Source organism: Periplaneta americana, chromosome 8 (assembly GCF_040183065.1).
Source record: "Periplaneta americana isolate PAMFEO1 chromosome 8, P.americana_PAMFEO1_priV1, whole genome shotgun sequence".
In the NCBI taxonomy this organism is placed as follows: domain Eukaryota; kingdom Metazoa; phylum Arthropoda; class Insecta; order Blattodea; family Blattidae; genus Periplaneta; species Periplaneta americana.
Genome location: NC_091124.1, coordinates 157,629,996 through 157,653,771, shown reverse-complemented (window position 1 = coordinate 157,653,771; position 23,776 = coordinate 157,629,996). Strand labels below are relative to the sequence as shown.

At 37.2% G+C, this 23,776-nt stretch overlaps 1 protein-coding gene across 12 annotated transcripts in view; it reads left to right on the top strand.

Annotated features, from left to right (window-relative positions):
- LOC138705188 (band 7 protein AGAP004871-like) overlaps nucleotides 1–23,776 on the top strand; it is a 683,889-nt gene that overhangs the window by 443,989 nt on the left and 216,124 nt on the right. The window contains exon 1 of one of the 12 annotated variants that reach the window (XM_069833924.1): nucleotides 563–689. The exons of the other annotated variants lie outside the window; for them this stretch is intronic. Coding sequence (XP_069690025.1) covers nucleotides 659–689 — 31 coding nt within the window. The 5' untranslated portion in view covers nucleotides 563–658. Of the gene's footprint in view, nucleotides 1–562; nucleotides 690–23,776 lie in introns of those variants that run through there. 12 annotated transcript variants of the gene reach the window in all.

The window sequence follows — 23,776 nt, the reverse complement described above, 5'->3', positions numbered from 1 at the left end:
CGCACGATCACATTTTCGCCATGGCTGCTGTATAGCCCTGACGCGCTCCCCTCCAACCTGATTCACTCCCTCCAGGTAGGGGAATAGGAACTGCACATCGCACAGAGATATCTGCACAATGTGCAGGGTTTTGGCATGCCCGCCTTGTACCATCATCGAAGTCAGACCCTTTAACGAATGTAGCAGTTGCTACAAAACTGTCAAGCTAGAGTCACAAATCTGTAGAATAGTTTCTCTTTTTTTTCTTTTCTTTTTCCGGAACACTGGATTACACTGCATTAGATGCACAGGGAGACTCTTACCGTTACAATGTTGATAAGTTCAACTGGGAATTCCGGAACTCGCCTTACACTATTGACTATGGCTACGTTCTTCACCCTTGCACCCGTCCAGAACCCATAGTCTTGGGCCATAGCCTAGGTTGGCGTAATGATGTATCCGTCACAGTGACGAACGATAGACTGTTGTTGTGTGAATCCCTGAAAATTTTCACTTTTTTTTCCGTTTACTATTTTACTTCACACTTTGTGTTTACCTATTAGCACGTTTTCTGTTCAATTCTCACCGTCCCAGGTATGTAGGTCTACAACGTATCTTCCTTCAATAGTCGAGTGCTTGTTGCGTTATAATCCTAACGCGTTTTGATTTCTCTTATGATATGAAGACCTCACAAGTAAAACGAGATGCAGGTAAGTCCTGATTTTTGTGAAAATGTTATAGCCTATTATCCAGAATGTATTCTTGAGTTCTATGAATATCATTCTAGGGAGCGACCACGCTGAAAATGAGATTAGTAGAGTAGAATTCAGTCATGTGAAGCTCGGCCACTGGTGACAGCTGCCACAGGTTTGCCACGAGCTCGGGCCCAGGGCTTCTCGTGGCCCGAGCTGCTAGCATAGTGCTTTGACAGGCGGAGACGTAAGAACTTAGGGTGCTATTCATAGACATTCTTAGCGCTGTCTTCCGGTGGATGATCAGCGAACTAACGTTTTTCGTATTCATAAACCAGAGTTAGCGATATGATAAGATATCAATCGTGTACAAGTAACCAGTCGATAGCCGGGGCTAGTTTAGCACGCTCGTAGCGCGGGCTAGCGAAATGTCTATGAACAGCACCCTTAAAGTCCAAGAGAAGGCTGCGTCTAAATCCATAGACATGATCCGCGCTGAATTCCCTGCTTTGCGTAGATTTTTAATATACATAGAATGGGAGAATGTGTTGTTATGTACGGTTGTAGCAAATCATATACAATGATTTATAAGAAAGTACAATATAAAACGACATTACGAGTTGAAACACCAAGCGGATTATGAAGAATTGGATGCAGAAGAACGAGTTGTTCTAGTAAAATGTCTAAAAGTAGATAAATGTGATGCAAGTAGTTCACTCATGCTGTGAGATATTACAATTATTTGTCTACCAAGTTAAATGATATTTACCGTAGTTGCACAGTTATAAAGCTCATGGAATTTACTGATAGTACATGTAGGCCTATTTACTGTTGTACAATCCTAAAAGGAAACTAAAAATCTGTTTCATAGAATCATAGTTAATATGTAAAAAAAAAAAAAAAAAGTCGTACCAGTAATAGATAATATTAATGACCGGAACCTGCATTTCGATGACCCAAGGAAATATAAAACTGATCACTAAATGTATACTAGAGTTTGAAGGAAATAACCACAAATTTAAAGAGCGTGATATAAATAAACCTTAATTATTCCGTAAGGTACAAATTTTTATTGTAATTGCTGATGTATTCTGTTAATGTTTATTATACATTCCCCGCTATGTATCGTGTTTTCCAGAACATAAAACACACTTTATCATTGAAAATATGTCTGAAAAGCATGGTGGATCTTATGCGTTGATACTAACTTTGTGAATGGGTGGAAGCTTCATGTGATTTTGTGAAAACTAAGGTAATAACCTGTCGGTTAGCGCCGTTCTTGAAGTGTTATATAAATTTTCGTATGACATGGAGGTGATGCTGTAAGAGCAAGTTACGAACTAGCGTGCATGAATGTCGCAAGACATGGAACTTATTCGGGCGGACAATTTATTAAGGACTGCAAAGAATGTATGTTCCAATGAACCTTCGAAGTTCGAGGCCATAAGCTTGTCGCTAAATACTGTAGCTAATCGTGCACAAGAAATTTCCCTAGTCTTACATTCGCACATGCCAATGTGATCGTTCACAGAACACTGAATGCAGGTACGATTGAATTATCGTCTTCTTTACGTCATCTGCCCCGAGTCTGGTACCGTGCTCTGTGTAGGTTTACGGTGGTATTGAGTTTAACATTACTGGAGTAGATAATATGTAGACTACGATTTTATATTATTTTAGTATAAATGGGAAAAAAACTAAAGTTGCTAAGACTCGGGATGAGGTCATGTTGTGCGCACCTGATTATGTTGTTGGAGTGTGTGATGTTTCCGTTAAAATTAAGTGCTGAGGATAAAGTGTCAACACACCTCATAAAGAAGAGGAACGCTTTCGAAACGCTGAAACTTCAAACTTATTTTTCTAATTAACCATGCATTTAATCGCTAAACTTAATGTAGATTTTCTATTCATTTCAGTGTACCCTATCGTCCCGTTCAGTATCCAAGATTATTTCACTTCCACTCTGCATAAGCCAATCAAAGAAAGTCAGTTATTAAGACAAGCATAGATTATTGACAGTTGAATCAGAGTCGAACCTCATTTCGCCAACTATGGAAAGTAGATCTTCAGTGACACAATTCGAAAGTGTAAAAAGCAAGCATTGCCGAGAGGTTGGAGAAATTAAATTTCAAATACATGGTTTCGAAAGCTAAAATGTAGGTAATATTTTGTCCGTTTTTCAGGAGTTTGAGTTTGTCTCGCTATAAATATTGCATTTACAAAATAGATTTATTTGTAGCACCATGAACGCATTTGTAACAAACACAAAATGTGTATAAAAATCAAATGCTGTGAACGAATGGAGGTCAATATTAGAACATTACGGCAGTTCATCTCCAGTGAGACGAAAGTGCGGTAAAACAAATAAACCACTTTGTCGATGTAAAGTGCCCAGTGTTTGTTGAAATTGTTCTAGCACCACATTGTGCACCCAGTTTATTCAGTCCAAAATCATTTATTTATACGTCGAATTCAAACACTCGAACTTTGTTTAAAGGTAAAAAAATAGAGCTATATTGTGTAAGTACTATTGAATTATAAGTGCACGTCAACAAATCCAGCATTCAGATCAACTTGTCTATACTTAAGTACAATACAGGTATATAGACGCAATAGAAGAGAGGCTGTACTTCGCTATGGATATTTGCACTCATTAAAATTAATTTCATCACTTCCTATCTGTGTTTATTGCCATTATTCGGCCTGTTATCAATCAATGTATTTAATAATAATAATAATAATAATAATAATAATAATAATAATAATAATAATAATGACTACTTCTATGGTGTAAGACTCAGCATGCTGGTCTCTTACGCAGAGGGCCCGGGTTCGATTCCCGGTCGGGTTGAATTCCCTGGTTAGGTTTTTCAGGGTTTTTCCTCAACCGTAAGACAAATGCCAGGAAATTCGGGCAACAACATCCCTGAATATCACCGGCCTCATTCATCACCGAAATCATATTCATAACAAATCAATAATACAGTTACAGTCGCCATCTAGTTCACAACAATAGAACCAGTACTCAACAATACTGGGTGTTCAGTTCAAAGTGTGTCATGGCTCGCTCATGGTGTATTACTTATGTGCAAGAGAAGTTACCTAGCAAGTACGGCGTTCATTCAGAAGAGTACTTACCAATACGTACGGTAACGCCGGTAGTGGCAGGAATGTGAACTGTTTCGAAACAGGTACTGAGGTGAGTTTTTTCTTACTGTCGGGATATGTGGAGAGGGTTAAGACGATTACTTGCGTATTTGTTGACATTAATTTCGACAGTCAACATGGACACGGAGCATCTCATTTGTATTGTGGAATGTTGCCGTACGCAACCGATGATAACAAATACCCTGTGTACGACTTGGCCGCGCGAAACACAGTTCGAAAGAGGTTATGGTAGCACACGGACCGTACAGACCGCCATTTGTTACTACGACGTTCAAGTTATACCGTACACGTTCTCAAGTTCAGATTGAACGCCTTGATTAATAGGCAACTTCTATGAAACAAAAGCTGAAACTCGCTTCAAATCGCTGACTCATCAACAGTGACGTCATGACACACATTGAAATGAACACCCAGTAGTATAGTACACAGACCTTCGGATTTCAACCAAAGATTAACTCGCGATATGACCAAAGATGTTAAAGCGAGGGGGGGGGAGAAAAAAGTGCCATCCAACAGCAATTAACGAGTAACAGCTTAGGACAAAGGTTACTATAGTAATACAAAATTTGTGACGAAGATAATAATAATAATAGTAATAGTAATGATAATAATAACAATAATAATACTTGCGGTAAATGTTTTAAAATAATTATGCATATTATGAAAATTTGCAAAGTATATATAAACTGAAAATTCTAATGCATCATTTGGAGACAGGGAAAAGAGATTCAGAATAGCCTATATGACAGGACCGGATTTAGGTATAGTGCCAGCCCTAGACAGTGCTAAAATTTTCCGCCCCCCCAACTCCCATAAACAGTTTATGAGTAGCTCTTTTTCAGGTAATGTTTAGTTTAAATTAGTTTTAAATGAAATGTTACAATTCAGAAAGCAATAATTACTGGAATCAAAATGCTTGCTTCTTACTTGTGAATTATAAAGACTTCTTCACACTTTCTTCACAGAGAGAGCATTGATGATGTCATCAAGTCGATCTGACGAAGCACATCAGACTCAATGCAAAGAAACATAAATTCAAACTTATTCATTGTTGAAACAAAATTGATTTGTGAAAGACAGGTTGTGATTTATTTTTAAGCATTGGTTTTGTTGGTGATATAATTATTACGAGTACCTACTTCTTACTTTAAAGTAAATTGAAAAATAAACTCCAAGTCTTTGCGAAATAAACCTTTCATATCAAATTATATATTGCACATGCTGGAAAGTGATTAACTAGTATTTTTGACGATATATGGCTACATTATAAATGTAACTCAGAGTTGTAGTTACTATTCATAGCGATACATAATAAACACACATTCAATTTGATTTTCAACATTGCATTCTTGTTTATACAAGGTGAACCCAGCGAATAGGGATTATAAAGAATGGACACTGAGCGAATTTTCCTGTGTTTTGTTTCTCTGTGCGCCAGCGGCTAGTTCCACTTTCAAGCGCTAGAGGTAGTGTAATCGAGCATACGCTGAGATAATAATTGAGAATAGAATTAAGGTACAGGATCCAAACATCGCCTACCTTATTGCATAATCCAGTAACGCTTTGCTTCAAATAAATTCAAGTTAACAGCTTTTCCTTATTTCTCAGTGACAAACTAGTTGTAATAATAATATTTTATATTTCAGATATCATAAATTATATTATAAAATAATATAATACATTATAAAATTAAGTATCGAATTCGTTTAATATTTGTATATAATCCTAGATCATATATGTAACAGATAACTTCTCGCTACGTTAAAATCGGCAGCACTTTGAAGAGAACAACCGCCAGGATCGCCACCCGTCCGCCGTTAACGAACACGAGATGGCAGCACAGTCGCTAATGCAATTCAAGTGGGTATTATGACGTGACTCCTTATGTAACAACTAGATGGCAGCGTAGTAAACCTGTCAAAAGTTATTAACCTCAAAGCCTATAACCCCGACATATCTGATCTAGGATATAATATAATATAGGTATATGGTTTTACTTCTTGTAAGAGTTTTGTTTTTCCATTTTCAGCGCTATCAAATCATTACATATTTTAATTTTATTGTTGTTGGGGTCAACGTCTGAACTCTCATTATAAAGGAACTCTAGAGTCTAGACATTACAGTTAATGAAGGATTTATTATTTTATGGATCCAATTTATTTTATTTGAGTACATAATGTACCTAGATGTATTAATTGTATGTGTTATATTTCCGCTGTGTCGACTGCTAGCTGGTGTGATGTCAGCGCCAACTCTAGGGAGAGAGCAGAATCTGACGCTCTAGCTGGCTTGAAGGTCATTGAAATCGGTCCGGCTACATCAAAGGTACCCACGCGAAGTGTCCATTCTTTATAATCCCTATTCGCTGGTGAACCAATGAAACGGGCGATTTTATAACTTTAATAATTATTGTATTGATTACTTTGAAACGCAACTTTCACTTAACAATTAAAATATACACAATAGCATTTACCTGTACCTCATGAAATTCTTATTTTCTGAATACTACATCCCGCAAGTGGGGACCCATTTCGTTGTACACATTCTTCAAGTCTAATTTGTACGTTTCCCATTACACGACGCAACATGTTCACAGGAATTTCAGCAACTTCATGGCGAATTTTTTCTTTGAGTTCTTCGATGTTCTGTGTAAGTGGCTTTTTTAATACCATACTCTTCAAATATTCCCATAAGAAAAAATTGTATGGTGTCAAGATCTGAAGATCTCGCAGGGCATGAAATGTGGTTTGGAAATAAACGTCTGACTGCATCCATGGAGACAAAAATTCTTGAATCATTCGGACATATCGCTGTGATGTTACAGTAACAAATGTCCCATTATCGTCCTCAAAGAAATAAGGACCGATGATTCCAAATGACTTGAACTTTTACTAGATACAGTATTCGCAGGTAGCGGTAGTTTTCATGATAGAAGAATACAGCCCTTCTTGTAGTAATTAACCCATAGGGGTTTTTCAGCATATACTGTATTTTGGATAAATTTGTTAGATGGTATAGTCTCCAAATATGCAATTGCCTTCCGAATAAATTGAAAAAGTAAAGAAATGAACATACTGTAGGACCAACTGATATCGTGATGACAAGGCCGAATGGCAGAGAAATTACATTTTTAATTATTAATTGTTGGGAAATTGAAGACGATAACAAAATAAACGTTAGCACCGAAGTAGAACGCCGACCGAAATTAAACTTGTGTACAGCCTGCAGCCACTTCTCCGTGGAATAGGGAGAGAGATGAAATTGCAGTTGTCATTGTGACGTCAGCCACCGTGCTTGTAGACATTAATGTCAGAGTAGTACATCAATAGGCCTACAGCAACGAAGGTGACAGGTGGTCAAGTTCTATAACCGTGATGGGATCGGAGCTTTGCAGCTTCAACGAACCCAAAGTGCGTGTAAATTGATAATTGGCATTTGACCAGCCAAACTCCAGGAGGCTGGTAACAGCAACATCACAGGCTTAACCAGTCACTTGATTTCTCACCAAAAGTACAACTTTCGAGTCCCGTCCTTCAGTGGTGAAAGTGATTGTGTTTTTGTGCTATCATGTTCGCGGGTTCTAATTGTATATACTGTAAGTAGTACAGAGGTTAGTGGATTTAGAGAATTAAATTTTTAGGACGATTTATCAACATGTAGGCCTGGGTAGCGCAGTTGGTATAGCGCTGATCTTCTGTGCTCAAGATTGCGGGTTCGATCTTGGCCCAGGTCGATGGTATTTAAGTGTGCACACCGGCAACGCTGATATGACCTCGCCAGTTACGAGCATCGTTAAATAAATCCTAATTTAATTTAATTTAATTTATAAACATATGGCTCGAATTCCATAGGTTCAAAACGCATTATATAGTGTATAGGTCAGGCATGTCAATTGATGCCCACAGGAGCAAGCGCGCGCTTTAGATCCCAGGAGAGCCTGAGCGCTTTACAGCGGAAAGGAAAGAGACAGACGAAAGAGGTGGTATATGCCGCTTGGTCGAGTTATATTCAGGGATGGCCAGCACTGATTCAATAGATAAAGGAAAGAGAACTTATTAAAACTGTATCCATGTTAATTTTTAGATCTGCCTGAGAAGTATAAGTGCATTATAAGAATGTAAGTTTTAATTTGAATGCTCATTTTTCACAAGTTTGTTTTTTTATTCAAAAGAAGTATTTTCTCAACTTTTCGTATAGAAAATTGAAATTTTCAGGTATAGGCCTATTTATTTAGTAGCCTTACAGAATGTTTTCGTAAATCTAATATACCGTATATACGTATTACTGAAGATAGTGTATTGAAAATTTTGAAAATATTCGCATGGAAATTGTTTGTAAGGAAATGAATTAACAAAGCAACTATTGTTACATCATAAGCAAAAGATACGTGCCCATGTGTTGTAAAACTGTCAGCTGTATAGCTTCAGCATATTTCGAGAAAATAATTTAATATTCTGATGATAGGCAGTTGCTCACAAATATCACCTTAAAAGCATAATGCGATAAGAGTTTTGTTGTGTAATATTAGTTACACTTAAAACAGATACATTACCTAGGTAACTTTGCTTTGTACTACTGTAATATTGTTTTGATTAGTTTATTGATTACTTTTGTAAGGCTAAAGATACCATCAATATAAATTCCAACTAATCATGTTATACTCAGTCTCTTTCTTTGGGATATCACTTTCTTTATGAATGATGTGTTTCATCCATTTAATACAGCATAATATTATACTACTATGAAATTTAAGTGAATATTCCTTCTTAACTCTCTATTATGTTATTAAGATTTAAAACACAACTGCAATATTAAGAAATCAGTGTTAGTACTTTTGTTTTACAGACAATATAGATAGTATTAAACAGAAAGAAGCCATATAAAATAACGACATAAAATTTAACGTTTCGTTTGAAGTTTGTGCACCACTGTTTTCTTAATCCAATAGGTTGCTTATTCATATACACAACCCTTCCTCTAGAGGGCAAGGAAACAAGACAAAAAGTTCCAATAAACATAGGTCCTGAAATCAACAGTTTCCGAGATACGATGTCGTGTCCACCAACTGAACACACCTCGTACATTTGTAATCTCATTTATTACCTGGCATACTTATTGGTCGTGCGTACTTCCATTTTTCCAACTTGAGCCACGTGTTTTCTGGATTATGTGCCTTGGGAAACGCACCTGTTGTGGTACATGCATGATGGAGCACCGGCTCACTTTCATTTGAACGTTCAGAGTTCTTACTCCCGATTTCAATCTCCTGGATTTTTTGTTTGGAGATATTTGAAATGTATCGTATATTCCAGTCGTGTTGATAATGCTAACGAACTCCGGAAACGCATTGTCAATGGTTTTCAAGGCACTAGATATGTGCCAGAGACATTTGAATGTGTACGGTTGTCGATGAGGAAATGTGCTGGTGAGGAATGGTGGTCATATTGAGCACGTGTTATAACGCTCTCTTTCTCCAGTGCATATCGGACGTTGTGTTACCCCAGAGGACTTGTACTGTCGAGACATAATAAAACCATAGTCTAATATATACAGTCACGAAGCTCAATACTTACTAAATATGCAAACATAAATAGTTGCTCACCACCAGGATCGCTACTATCGCCTCATCACAGAGACCCTTTCCCCAGCAGACGATAAAATGTATTGTACTTTCGATATCGTATTCTTTTTAAAAAATTAACAAATTCCTTCCACTACTGAAATGTGAAATAGATAAGGTCTATATATTATTTTCATAAAGTATATATTATATTTCATAAACTCGCCTTCCTGGATCTTTCGGAAGAAGGATAACTCTGACCTCTTTTTCTTACAATATTTATAGTACCACAAATGTCTCCTTGTCCCATATTATTATTAAAATTGTTGTATTTTAGCCATTTACAGTTATTACAACCGATAACGAACATTTCACAGTTGTCACAACTTTTCACAACAAAGCGAAATAGGGCACAATTAATGCCTTTTCGATCTAGACCAGGCCGTAATGTATGTTCAGGTTTTCTATTTCAGTGTATGGAGCTCAGTGAAATATTATAACTTTATTGCGTATCATTGCTAAGCTTTATTTAGTGTAATGTGTCCAGAAGTTCCGTTTACTTCTTGTTGCATAATATGTTGCAGAAATAATTACAAAACTGTGTTATTTTAATGTGAAGAGAATTTTACGTGTTAACATAATCTGTTCGCATCAACATTTTAAGTTTAGAATGGAAGCTATTTTGAGGTTCAATTAAAACGAATTTATATTGTGATTTTAATTTAGCACATCTACCTTCCTTAATTGTAGACAGAAAATTTACCATAGCACTCCTGTGAAATTAGTGTACGTATGATTGTGTTACTTCGTCTCTTAGGTAGTAGATAAATACAATAATTCAGTGCTCAATTGTAGTATTAAAATACAGACAAATAGAATGTGACGGGTGTCATACATGACATTATGTTTAATTATAATGTATAGGCTAATTGCGAATATAGGAATATAAGTTAAATATGGTAAACATAACCTATAATATCCATATGACATAACATATATATGTAGTGGGAGGGCATAGGAGACCACTAAAATTAGACAGAAAGTGGCAACTGGTACAGTAAACATAACCTATAATTTCAACATATGTAAATATTCGTGCGGTGCAACTGAAAATTATTGAATCGTGCATAAATGAATGTACAAGAATTTCACAATATTTAATCGAAATAAAGGCAGGTATTACACATACGAACAACGTAATTTTCACACCAAAAATAATATTACACCTTAACTCGTAAGGAACTATGTCTGAAGTGTCCCCTAATCATTGTTTTAAATTTTATTAATGCAATTACACTAGATTTTAGAGAAATATATGTTACTCTTTATGGATTCCGATTAATTTATATGGTTGAAACGCCGCCCTTCGTGATCGGGTTAAGCGAGTCACATGGTCTGCCTTACGGCGTGTATTAGATCACGATGGCAGTGACACAGTCTATTGTTCCTAGTATTCACAGCGCTCCAAGCGGCTAGCAACTATCGCGATAAATGCAACTCGTTGACAAAAAATCATCCCAAGCTTCGTGACTGTATATAGTAGACTGTAATAAAACCTCATAGATTTCGGAAACCGTTGGTTTCCGGACTTATCTTTATTATAACTTTTAGCCTTATTTCACTGTCCCCTGGGCATCCCTATAATTTGAGTCTGTAATATTATGAAACATTCTGTGCATAGGGAAGCGCAGTATGTCTATGAATGTTTGTGTATTCAACTTTACAATGTGCTCACATTTCCTGGTACGAAATATTTTTTCCCTAAAAATCCTCTTTGTGCATAGTTAAGCCTACTGGTTTTCTTTCTCCATTAACTCTGTCAACTTGCTGTTTTTTTATCCCTCTCCCATTCATTGGATTTTATGTTCGTTTATCCTTTATATTTCTCTTTCGACATTATTGTAAGGGATTAGGTACAGCTTACAGCAGTAACATTTTGGAAATATTAAACTTTTTTTTTTCTCATTACTGTATCTTGTTCAATAATGAAAATTGGTATGTGTAAAACACTGTCCTTTTGGTATATGAAAAAATACTTTTACGATTAAAAAAATATTAACATTTTTTTTTTTTTTCAAAATTCATTTCACTGTGCAGTGATAAAGCGTTTCCCACATAACTAAAAAACTATCCAACATTCTCTAATGAAATTTTCGTGTGTATTTATGCCTGTCATATCTACAGTATGATGCAAGATCACTCCTCTACCTTTGATAGATTGTCTGATAAAAAATAAATTCGTTTAAAAGAATGGTCAAATATTATTTTCTTCTAACAGAAAATAAAAACAAATTATTTATTAAGGAATGTAGTTGAAGGAGCATGATATTGTAAACATGAATTTCAGCACTAAAATAAAAGGGAGAGAACATGAAAAAGTTAATAAGTTTATGAGTTATGAGGGGAACGCCTTATCACTGCACGGTGAACTGTGAACTAAAAAAAAAAAAATAAAAAAAAAAATATATATATATATTTAAATCGTGAAAATATATATTTTTTTTTTTCATATAGCAGAAGGACAGTGTTCTACACACACCAATTTTCATAATTGTAGCTACAAGGTACAGTAATGGAGGAAAAATTGTTGAATATTTCCAAAAATGTTACTGCTATAAGCTGTAGCTAACCCCTTAAGACAGCCATAACATTCCAAAAAAATGTTTGTGTATAATTATTAATTGTATCTTTAGTAAACTCATTTTTAATGTTACATATGTTATAGAATTGTTGTTTAGTCAACTGTCCGAAGACAGGTCTGAAGTTCACAAGTGATAACAAGAAGGCAGAGATAATGGGGTAGGGTGGCCATTTCTTTTTCCCCTCCATTGCGTACATCGCTGACTAGTAACATATTACACTAGTCAGACTTCAGATGTATACAGACAATAGGATCATTCCATATCAAATCAACAAGGCGCTCAATCCGACCGACTCAGATTTCTTTCAAAATTTGAGGGTTTGTTTTACCTGCCGCGCTAACTAAAACTGCCGAGTTTCATATGTCCTGTGCTTTTCGTTTTCTGTCAGTGGCGTTTCAAACATGATGAAAAATCATATTTTTGTAAGCACGCCGCTTCATTAAAATTATATATCTCAACAACGTCTCCAGATAAATTTACAAAAATGTAGTGATACATTCTTAATATGTGATAGTTTTTATTCCTTATATTGTTTTCTGCATATATTCAATTACACTAAAAAAACATGGTGAAACAATTTTCATATATTCATATTTATAAATGCGGGGGTTCTATTTTAAGCAAAAAAATATATAGTACGCCTCAATTAGTGATATAATGAACTGATAAGTTTCAACTTGGAATCATCATAGGTTACAAAGATAAAAATTGTTATGTCACTGCAAGCGTAAGCTAACCGTATAAGTCGCGATAATTATGTCCCACACATTCGTTGTATTTAATTATATTTGATCATGTTGTTGAATGTCGCTATGTAATTTAACATGTAGTACATAATTAGAATTTTTTTAATTACCTCAAATAAATTATTGTCACATGGATTTTGTTAAACCTGAAGTTCTGTAAGAAATGCTTACCTTTCATTGCTGAGATGAAATAGCCTGATCATCTTTCCAGACAGGATGCTGCGTTGTTTCAGCTGCATTTTAAAACTGCTTAGCAAGTATAATACCCATCCTAAACAGCAGGACTATATGAAACTTGTGTTCCAGGCACTGCGTGGATTTTGCAAATCAAAGAGCAAGCATTTTTTCCTCTTCAGTATAGCTTTTTTCAGTCTTAACTCGTAAGGAACTATGTCTGAAGTGTCCCCTAATCATTGTTTTAAATTTTATTAATGCAATTACACTAGATTTTAGAGAAATATATGTTACTCTTTATGGATTCCGGTTAATTTATATGGTTGAAACGCCGCCCTTCGTGATCGGGTTAAGCGAGTCACATGGTCTGCCTTACGGCCTGTATTAGATCACGATAGCAGTGACACAGTCTATTGTTCCTAGTATTCACAGCGCTCGAAGCGGCTAGCAACTATCGCGAGAAATGCAACTCGTTGACAAAAAATCATCCCAAGCTTCGTGACTGTATATAGTAGACTGTGGTAGTAGTGACACGAGCTATTAATATCTTAGGGCAGTGATCATAAACTCGCGTCTGAACGGGCAAGGACAATGCTTGGCTGACGCGTCCTTACTGTACCGGGCAGAGGACCGGTTTGTGACGTTGCGTTGTAGTGAACAGAGGCGGCGCTTGCCATCCATTCAAACAAGAGATGCGAGGCGCAGAAAACACTTCAAAACGTAGGCCACACTGAAGAAATACAACTTACAGATACATTATATAGTACGTCCGCTCAAATGAGAGCCACTTGCATCTACCTTGAGCGCGAGGCGTCACGTGTTTCAGTCTTGAAGCACGCGGCTGATTCTTGGTAAGCCAGCGCTGTTGATAGATCTAAGTCGGTGCTCCGAGAACAAGTTCATATAGTATTCGGTTTCAGACGAGCACGCAAGTATAATACAGCTAGCTCAGAACAAGGCAGAAGACCGTAAGTGTATATTGTGGCTTTTGTGTTCCATACATTGTGATTGTATTTATAATGTGACGTCCTTGGAAAACGGATAATAACAATAGTCGTAGACGTAAACCCACACAATCGCCATTAGAACGTGGTAAGATTGTACAAGAACAGAGTTAATTATTATTAATATTTATACGCATTTCAAAGACGGTGCGGGTAAGTGCCGGACACCACTGAAAAATACCAGTGCTGCTACAGGAGTGTCTCGCGCAACAATAAAGAGAATTATCTCTGGAGAAGGTAAATCAACAAAAGAAAACGTCGATCGAAATATGAAAGAAAAATTTCGTGAAATCGATGGTTTCGTAACGGACTTACTACGACAAACTGTGTATGAGTTTTATCAAACTAAAATAGCTCCAAGGTTAAATAAACTTCTTAATGCATCATCATCATTATGGATAATGTCCCATACCATTCCCGTATTGTGAATCCCCTACCTACCACTAGATCAACAATAGATGTCATTAAAATATTTATACGTGATAATAACATCCCTTTGCCCACGTCAGACCCAACAACAAAGTTACATCTGTTACAGGAGATAAAACGTAGCTATCATAGAGAAAAGATGTATGTAATTGACGAACTATAATCAAAATACGGCCATGTTGTACTACGACTGTCCCCCCCCCCTACCATTCTTGTCTCAAAGCCGTAAAATTCGTTTGGTCGGAATTGAAGAGAAATGTCCGGTCAGAAAATACATTGGGAAATAAATCTGTTGAAGAAGTACGTGATTTAATAGTAAATGTGATGGATGACATTAATATTAAAAAGCATTGGATAAAGTGCGGGTATATCAAACATGTAAAGATAGAAGAAAATGATTATCGCTGCTTAGAAGCTAGCTTGGAATCTTGTGTAATTGATTTAAATAGTGACTCAACGGACTCCGAAAAGGAGGTGTTCGTGTTTTAGTTCTGTATTTACAAGACGCACACGAAGATTCACTTCAGTCTTCAGAAGGGAGAGATGGCAACGCAGCGTTGTTTACATGGAACCTGTTCAGAGTCGCGTGCCTACTTGCTCCCTGCGGTAAGTGTGTCCAATCGCACGTTCCAAGTGGCTCTCATTTGAGCGGATGTACTATGCAACTCACAGTAACGAATATGGCAGATACGAAGATGAAGAGCGTGCAGCATTAATTCAACAATTGAAGGAAAATGAGCTGCTGTTTAAGATCACAATGCTAGTGAATCAGCTGTGCGACTCAGTTATAAAATTTCACTTTTAATAGTAAGACATTTGAGACCTTTCCAAGATTGAGAATTTTTCGAAAAATGTTTAATTACAACTGAAGAACTTTTCTCACGACAAGTGTAGGAGTTTGAATCTCTTGGTTTGTCTCCTTCCACCGTGATGCGTCCCATCCGAGGTCTAACCGAGGACGTTGAGGTGCAACTAGTAATTATTTGTCAGTCTTTCATTTGTTATTCTTTGGAAGTAGATGAAAGTATTTATGTTAGCGATACTCCCCAACTGGTGATTTTTGTAAGAGGCGTTATTGAAAACCTTCAGATAAAGGAGAGCTCTTATATATTATTCTCATAAAGAATACTACTACTGGTTCCGTTATTTTCATGTAGAGGTTGCAGAAATTATTTTGGACTTCCTTGGAATAAACTTGTATCCTTGGCAACCAATGGTGCTCCTTCCATGGTTGGAAGTAAAACGGGTGTAGTAAGGAGTCTAAGGGACGAAATGAAAAGCGTTATTTATCCCATGAAGTTATTTCTATTCACTGTATTATACACCAACAGAATTCATGTGCGAAGCAAATAAAAATTATGTTATGGAAGTAGCCTAGTTGGGAAAAACCACCAACACAATTAGCTCGAAAGATCTCACTCATCGTCAATTTAAGTCTTTCTTGACGAATGCAATAGTGAGTATGGCGATCTGTCATATTATAGTAAAGTGCGGTGACTAAAACGTGGCAAATTATTGGGTAGGTTCTTTGAACTGAGGGAGGAAACATCGTCGTTCACGGAGAAAAAAGAAAAGCCTATGTCATACGTGGGGGGGGGGAATGGATTTGTGAATGTGCGTTCTTAATGGAATTATCTGAATGCTTTAAATTGTTTTCTACAAGGTAAGAACAAGATTATTACACAGTTATATGACAGAGTGAAGACGTTTAATATGAAACCACCTCTAATTATGGAACGTTAGTTTAACTAAAAGGATAAGTTACAGCACATTTTTCAAAATTAAAGTCGACCTGGTTGGCGAGTTGGTATAGCCCTGGCCTTCTATGCCCAAGGTTGCGGGTTCGATCCCGGGCCAGGTCGATGACATTTAAGTGTCCTTAAATGCGACAGGCTCATGTCATTAGATTTACTGGCATGTAAAAGAACTCCTGCGGGACAAAATTCCGGCACAGCCGGCAACGCTGATATAACCTCTGTAGTTGCGAGCGTCGTTAAATAAAACATAACATTTTTAACATAACATCAAAATTAACAACGATATAGGCCTACTAGTTTCTTAAGGCTTTGGATTTCGAGGAATATATTCACACATCATGTGATGTGCGCCAAGAATTTGATTCGAGATTTAAAGACTAGGAAAATTTTCAATTTGATTTTCGATTATTATTTCTAATAGGAACTTACTGATTTACTTTACTATAGTGAACTGAAGGACAAATATCGAAACAAAAGAAGTTTGTCTGACTTTTATACGAACTTTTCATGTGTTAGATTTCCCCGATTGTACAGACATGCATGTTTGGATCCACATATCTGTGCGAACAGTACTTTTTTTTCCCATGATGAAGATAAACAAGCCATGTCATGGAAGCCAAGTATCTGATCACAACTTAAAATGTGCTTTCACATTATGGACTATACAAAGAATAGATCCAAACGTTGAGAAATTGCTGAGGGAAAAGTGAATTAAATCCCGAAAAATCAGTGCTAATGCCATTGTTGAGTTAACTGAATAGAGTTAATTTCTGCATTACTATTCCTAGGGTTTTTATGTGTTTTGTTCAACATTTTCCCTAACAGAAGCAGTTTACACATTTATAGTAATTGTCATGCATTACCCGAATAATTAACATGAAATGTGTATTACATTTCTGAAAGTAATTATAAATTTATTAACTTCTAACTTCGTTGAAAATAGGCTACAACGTTTTTCAAATTGCTTAAGATAGTTTATTTAGTTATTTCTATTTAGCCCGTATCTTTTTGCATCAGGAAACAATCATAAACCTATACAGTAAATTCATATTGTGGTCCCGCCGCTGAACGTCTTACCTGCCCTGTTACGACTTTCCGCGGGCGAGCGGGCAAGGCTTGATGACGACACAGTGCTCTGAATTGAGGACCACTGTCTTAGGGCCATATTCATAGACATTCTTAGCGCGGGCTTCCGGTGGATGATCAGCGAACTAACGTTTTTCGTATTCATAAATCAGTGTTAGCGATATGATATGATATGAATCCTGTACAAGTAATCAGTCGATAGCCGCGGCTAGTTTAGCACGCTCGTAGCGCGGGCTAGACAAATGTCTATGCTTAGCACCCCAAGAACTGAAATCAGCCATAAATCGTCATGAAGAGAAAGATGACATAAATAAAATGTAAGAAATCCAACTATCTAGTGGCGAACGAAATAGCTTGTTCTCTTAAGCCAGTCATGTCAATTGATGCCCATAGGAGCAAGCGCGCGCTTTAGAGCTCAGGACAGCCTGAGACAGAGGAAAGGAAAGAGACAGACGAAAGAAGTAGTATATGCCGCTTGGTCGAGCTATATTCAGGGATGGCCAGCACTGATTCAATAGATAAAGGGAAGAGAACTTATTAAAACTGTGTCCATGGTAATTTTAGATCTGTCTGAGAAGTTTAAGTGTATTATAAGAATGAAAGTTTTAATTTTAATGCTCATTTTTCACAAGTTTGATTTTTTTTTATTCAAAAGAAATATTTTCTCAACTTTTTAAATAGAAAAGTGAAATTTTCAGATATAGCCCAATGTATTTAGTAGCCTTACAGAATGTTTTCGTAATTCTAATAAACCGTAAATACGTATTACTGAAGATAGTGTATTGAAAATTTTGAAAATACTCGCATGAAAATTTTTTGTAAGGAAATTAATTAACAAAGCAACTACTGTTACATCATAAGCAAAAGATACGTGCCTATGTGTTGTAAAAATGTCAGCTCTATAGCTTCAGCATATTTCGAGAAAATAATTTAATATTCTGATGATAGAAAGTTGCTCACCAATATCACCTTAAAAGTTAATGCGATAAGAGTTTTGTTATGGCATATTAGTTACACTTAAAACATATACAGCACCTAGGTAACTTTGCTTTGTACTGTAATATTATTTTGATTAGTTTATTGATTACTTTTATAAGGCTAAAGGTACCATCAATATCAATTCCAACTTATCATGTCATACTCAGTCTCTTTTTTGGGGATATCACTTTCTTTATTAATGATGTGTTTCATCCATTTAGTACAGTATAGTTGTACTATTTTGGAATTTATGTGAATCTTCCTTCTTAACTCTTTATTATGTTATTAACATTTAAGACACAAGTGCAATATTAAGAAATTGATGTTAGTACTTTTGTTTTACAGACAATATAGATAATATCAAACAGAAAGAAGCCATATAAAAATGACGACATAAAATTTCACGTTCCGTTTGAAGTTTGTGCACCATTGTTTTCTTAATCCAACAGGCTGCTTATTCATATACACAACCCTTCCACTTTCCATACTTAGCGCTTGATGCCCGCGCACGACGTCAAGGTCAGAAAAATGCGCTTGCTTTGACATCACTGTCTTAAGCCTTCCAACGGAGGAGAGTTTTTTTTTAAAAGCGTAATGATCAAGGTGGCTGAAATAATTTTTCCAAAAAAAGTTGTTAATTAATTAAAAAAAAAACTGCGCTTTCCAGAAGAGAATTCAGGAGATTTCTGATTGTGTTCATGAGGAATAGCCTATTAAAAAAAAAACAATGATAAAAATATATATAATTGGCTCTTGATGACAGTAGTGACATTACTGATACAGCAAAGTTTGCGATTTTTATTAGCGGGTTGATGAACTCAATGTTAGTGCACGAATCATCACTGGTTGTAGTTTTCATGCCAAGCATCTCTCCCCCGTCTCTTTACTTCATAGACTGCCTCTCGCGTGTAATCACTACCGTTCGAGTTTTGGTCACCGCTGCCCTAGATGTTTATAGATTTTTTTATACAGGGACATCATTTTATTTTTACTAACATTTTAATATTAACTTGCCTATACCTCTGGATCAACGCCGTTTGCTATCCCCTTCCACGACTGGAGTTCGATGATACTGACGTAATATACAAACAAATCACTTTACTAGGTACAGGAGGGAAGAAAAGTAGTTCATCCATTTATGTAAACTAGGAAATATTGCGCTTTTGAGTTTAATCATTTTCATTAGGTTTTTGTTTAATCAAAATACAGTACTGTATTAACAATGAGTGTTTTTACTCACGAACTGAGCTGTCCATGTGGACGTATTCATTATGCAGTGTATATTATAGGCCTACTGTCTACAACACATTAGCGTACAATATAGAGAATGAAGTTAAATTGAAAAATAATCATAATATGGATATTTAAACACATTTCGATACAGGCTTCAGTTCTAATGTGCATATTATCGCACTATAGCATATTGTACTTAATTCCAATTACCAGTTCTTCGTACTAGTAACTCATGTTGAAATAATTCTGTACCTACTCTATAAAAGAGTACGTACGTACTGTAAATTCAATCTTCACTTCTGCCCGAAAAGATAAAATTACTCAGACATACTATCTACTGTCCGTCCAAGTGGTTATGTCGTAGGGTCGTAGAAAGGAGGGAAATCACGTGACAGTTAATTACTTAACGAGGCCCTTTTATTTAAGTTATTTTAAACAGTTGTATAATATTACGTAGACGTCTAATTCCTAACAGAAATTAATGTTCTCAGAAAAGAGCTAAGACAGCCCATCCACTAGCTGGCGAATAAAAGCTCGTTGGGGAAACCGGGATACGACGTAGGCAAATGGACGACAGTACCTGTGCGAAAATAATTCAATATTGAAAGCTCTTTCGTCACTGGAAAATGCGAACATATTTTTGGAACGTACTGTGGCTACTATGACTGTATATGCGGTCTTGAATCTGTGTGGAAGACGGTTGAAGGGTGGGAGTGAAGTACATTCAAAAACTCAGGTACAATAAAAATTGAAGTAAAAATAAAATGATGTCCCTGTATTATACATACCGTACGACAGAGTGCTCATATACTCGTATTAAAGAAGAGTTGAGGTCATTGAGACGGTATGTGTGTTGGAGATGAGAAATTATTACTACTTTGTGACTGGCCCATTAAAGAGAGCACTCCACGCGTGTAATGTGACGTTATTAAAATGGTTCAGTTTAATCGTTATTGTCCTGCCCCAAATATTTTCATATGCTGCTTTTTCGCCGACTGTTTAATTTAGTTGGTTTTAATATGTATTCATTTTATTTTATTGGGTTATTTTACGACGCTGTATCAACATCTAGGTTATTTAGTATTATTTTAATGTACCGAAGTACATATGATATTTCCATGCAGATATTCTGCGTCATCATACGATGAAAGAGTAATGGAACGGAGAAAAATTCTCTCCGGCGCCGGGATTTGAACCCGGGTTTTCAGCTCCACTAAGCCACACCGGATACAACCCCGACGCCGGTTAGAATCGTCTCAGATTAAGCTCCAACTCTTGGGTTCCCTCTAGTGGCCGCCCTCTGCACTACGTCATAGATGTCTATGAACGCAGGACCGAAGTCCACACATATGCTGAGGTGCACTCGATATGAGTGACTAGTTGGCCGGGATCCGACGGAATAAGCGTCGTCTTAAATCACGAAGTGATTACGCATATCATATATATTATTTTAATGTACCGAAGTACATATGATATTTCCATGCAGACATTCTGCGTCATCATACGATGAAAGAGTAATGGAACGGAGAAAAATTCTCTCCGGCGCCGGGATTTGAACCCGGGTTTTCAGCTCCACTAAGCCACACCGGATACAACCCCGACGCCGGTTAGAATCGTCTCAGATTAAGCTCCAACTCTTGGGTTCCCTCTAGTGGCCGCCCTCTGCACTACGTCATAGATGTCTAAGAACGCAGGACCGAAGTCCACACATGTGCTGAGGTGCACTCGATATGAGTGACTAGTTGGCCGGGATCCGACGGAATAAGCGTCGTCTTAAATCACGAAGTGATTACGCATATCATATATATTATTTTAATGTACCGAAGTACATATGATATTTCCATGCAGACATTCTGCGTCATCATACGATGAAAGAGTAATGGAACGGAGAAAAATTCTCTCCGGCGCCGGGATTTGAACCCGGGTTTTCAGCTCCACTAAGCCACACCGGATACAACCCCGACGCCGGTTAGAATCGTTTCAGATTAAGCTCCAACTCTTGGGTTCCCTCTAGTGGCCGCCCTCTGCACTACGTCATAGATGTCTATGAACGCAGGACCGAAGTCCACACATGTGCTGAGGTGCACTCGATATGAGTGACTAGTTGGCCGGGATCCGACGGAATAAGCGTCGTCTTAAATCACGAAGTGATTTACGCATATCATATATATTATTTTAATGTACCGAAGTACATATGATATTTCCATGCAGATATTCTGCGTCATCATACGATGAAAGAGTAATGGAACGGAGAAAAATTCTCTCCGGCGCCGGGATTTGAACCCGGGTTTTCAGCTCCACTAAGCCACACCGGATACAACCCCGACGCCGGTTAGAATCGTCTCAGATTAAGCTCCAACTCTTGGGTTCCCTCTAGTGGCCGCCCTCTGCACTACGTCATAGATGTCTATGAACGCAGGACCGAAGTCCACACATGTGCTGAGGTGCACTCGATATGAGTGACTAGTTGGCCGGGATCCGACGGAATAAGCGCCGTCTTAAATCACGAAGTGATTTACGCATATCATATATATTATTTTAATGTACCGAAGTACATATGATATTTCCATGCAGATATTCTGCGTCATCATACGATGAAAGAGTAATGGAACGGAGAAAAATTCTCTCCGGCGCCGGGATTTGAACCCGGGTTTTCAGCTCCACTAAGCCACACCGGATACAACCCCGACGCCGGTTAGAATCGTCTCAGATTAAGCTCCAACTCTTGGGTTCCCTCTAGTGGCCGCCCTCTGCACTACGTCATAGTTGTCTATGAACGCAGGACCGAAATACACACATGTGCTGAGGTGTACTCGATATGAGTGACTAGTTGGCCGGGATCCGACGGAATAAGCGCCGTCTTATTGTGGCTTAGTGGAGCTGAAAACCCGGGTTCAAATCCCGGCGCCGGAGAGAATTTTTCTCTGTTCCATTACTCTTTCATCGTAGGTTATTTAGGTTCTGAATGAAATGAAGGTGATAATGCCGGTGAAATGAGTCCGGGGTCCAGCACCGAAAGTTACCCAACCTTTGCTCGTATTGGGTTGAGGGAAAAACCCGGAAAAACCTCAACCAGGTAACTTGCCCTGACCGGGATTCGAACCCGGGCCACCTGGTTTCGCGGTCAGACGCGCTGACTCAATCTGATTCTGAATGTATTCGAATATTTAGCTCTTGGTTGTATAGAGAGCTGAAGGACGTATTGAGATGATATATGAAAATCTGTTTCCAGACTGATGAAAATAGTGTATCAAAAGAGGGAACTGGCGTGCCTTCTGTATGATTTCCCAACAACCGAGCCTTGTGAAAATCTAGTGCCAATATTTTAGTTATTGATATTATTATTATTATTATTATTATTATTATTATTATTATTATTATTATTATTATTGTTATAATAAAACAGTTATATTACCAGTTGTTCTTTATGGTTGTGAAACTTGGACTCTCACTTTGAGAGAGGAACATAGGTTAAGGGTGTTTGAGAATAAGGTGCTTAGGAAAATATTTGGGGCTAAGAGGGATGAAGTTACAGGAGAATGGAGAAAGTTACACAACGCAGAACTGCACGCATTGTATTCTTCACCTGACATAATTAGGAACATTAAATCCAGACGTTTGAGATGGGCAGGACATGTAGCACGTATGGGCGAACCCAGAAATGCATATAGAGTGTTTGTTGGGAGGCCGGAGGGAAAAAGACCTTTGGGAAGGCCGAGACGTAGATGGGAGGATAATATTGAAATGGATTTGAGGGAGGTGGGATATGATGAGAGAGACTGGATTAATCTTGCTCAGGATAGGGACCAATGGCGGGCTTATGTGAGGGCGGCAATGAACCTCCGGGTTCCTTAAAAGCCAGTAAGTAGATAGATAGATAGATAGATAGATAGATAGGTGCATTTATTGATGCATAATAAATTATAAAAACTCATGTAGACAAGATCCTTTGCACGAGCTCATACGGCCATTCGTGCTGTAACTATGCACAGTTTGAATCTTCAAAACGAAAATAATGCCTACTAATAATAAAATAGTGAAAAAACAGTTATTATTATTACTACCGTTATCATTGATTACCACTATTATAACTAATCTAACTATATACCAAATTTCACAAAAATAATACAAATAAAATAGAAGGGAGATATGAAAAACAGACACGCACAGTGTCACACACACACACACACACACACACACACACACACACACACACACACACACACACACACACATATATATATATACAGTATAAACAATTCAATTTCTTGTTGAAGCTGCACCAAATAATCCAAATAATAAATATAAAGGTAATACAGTATATAAAT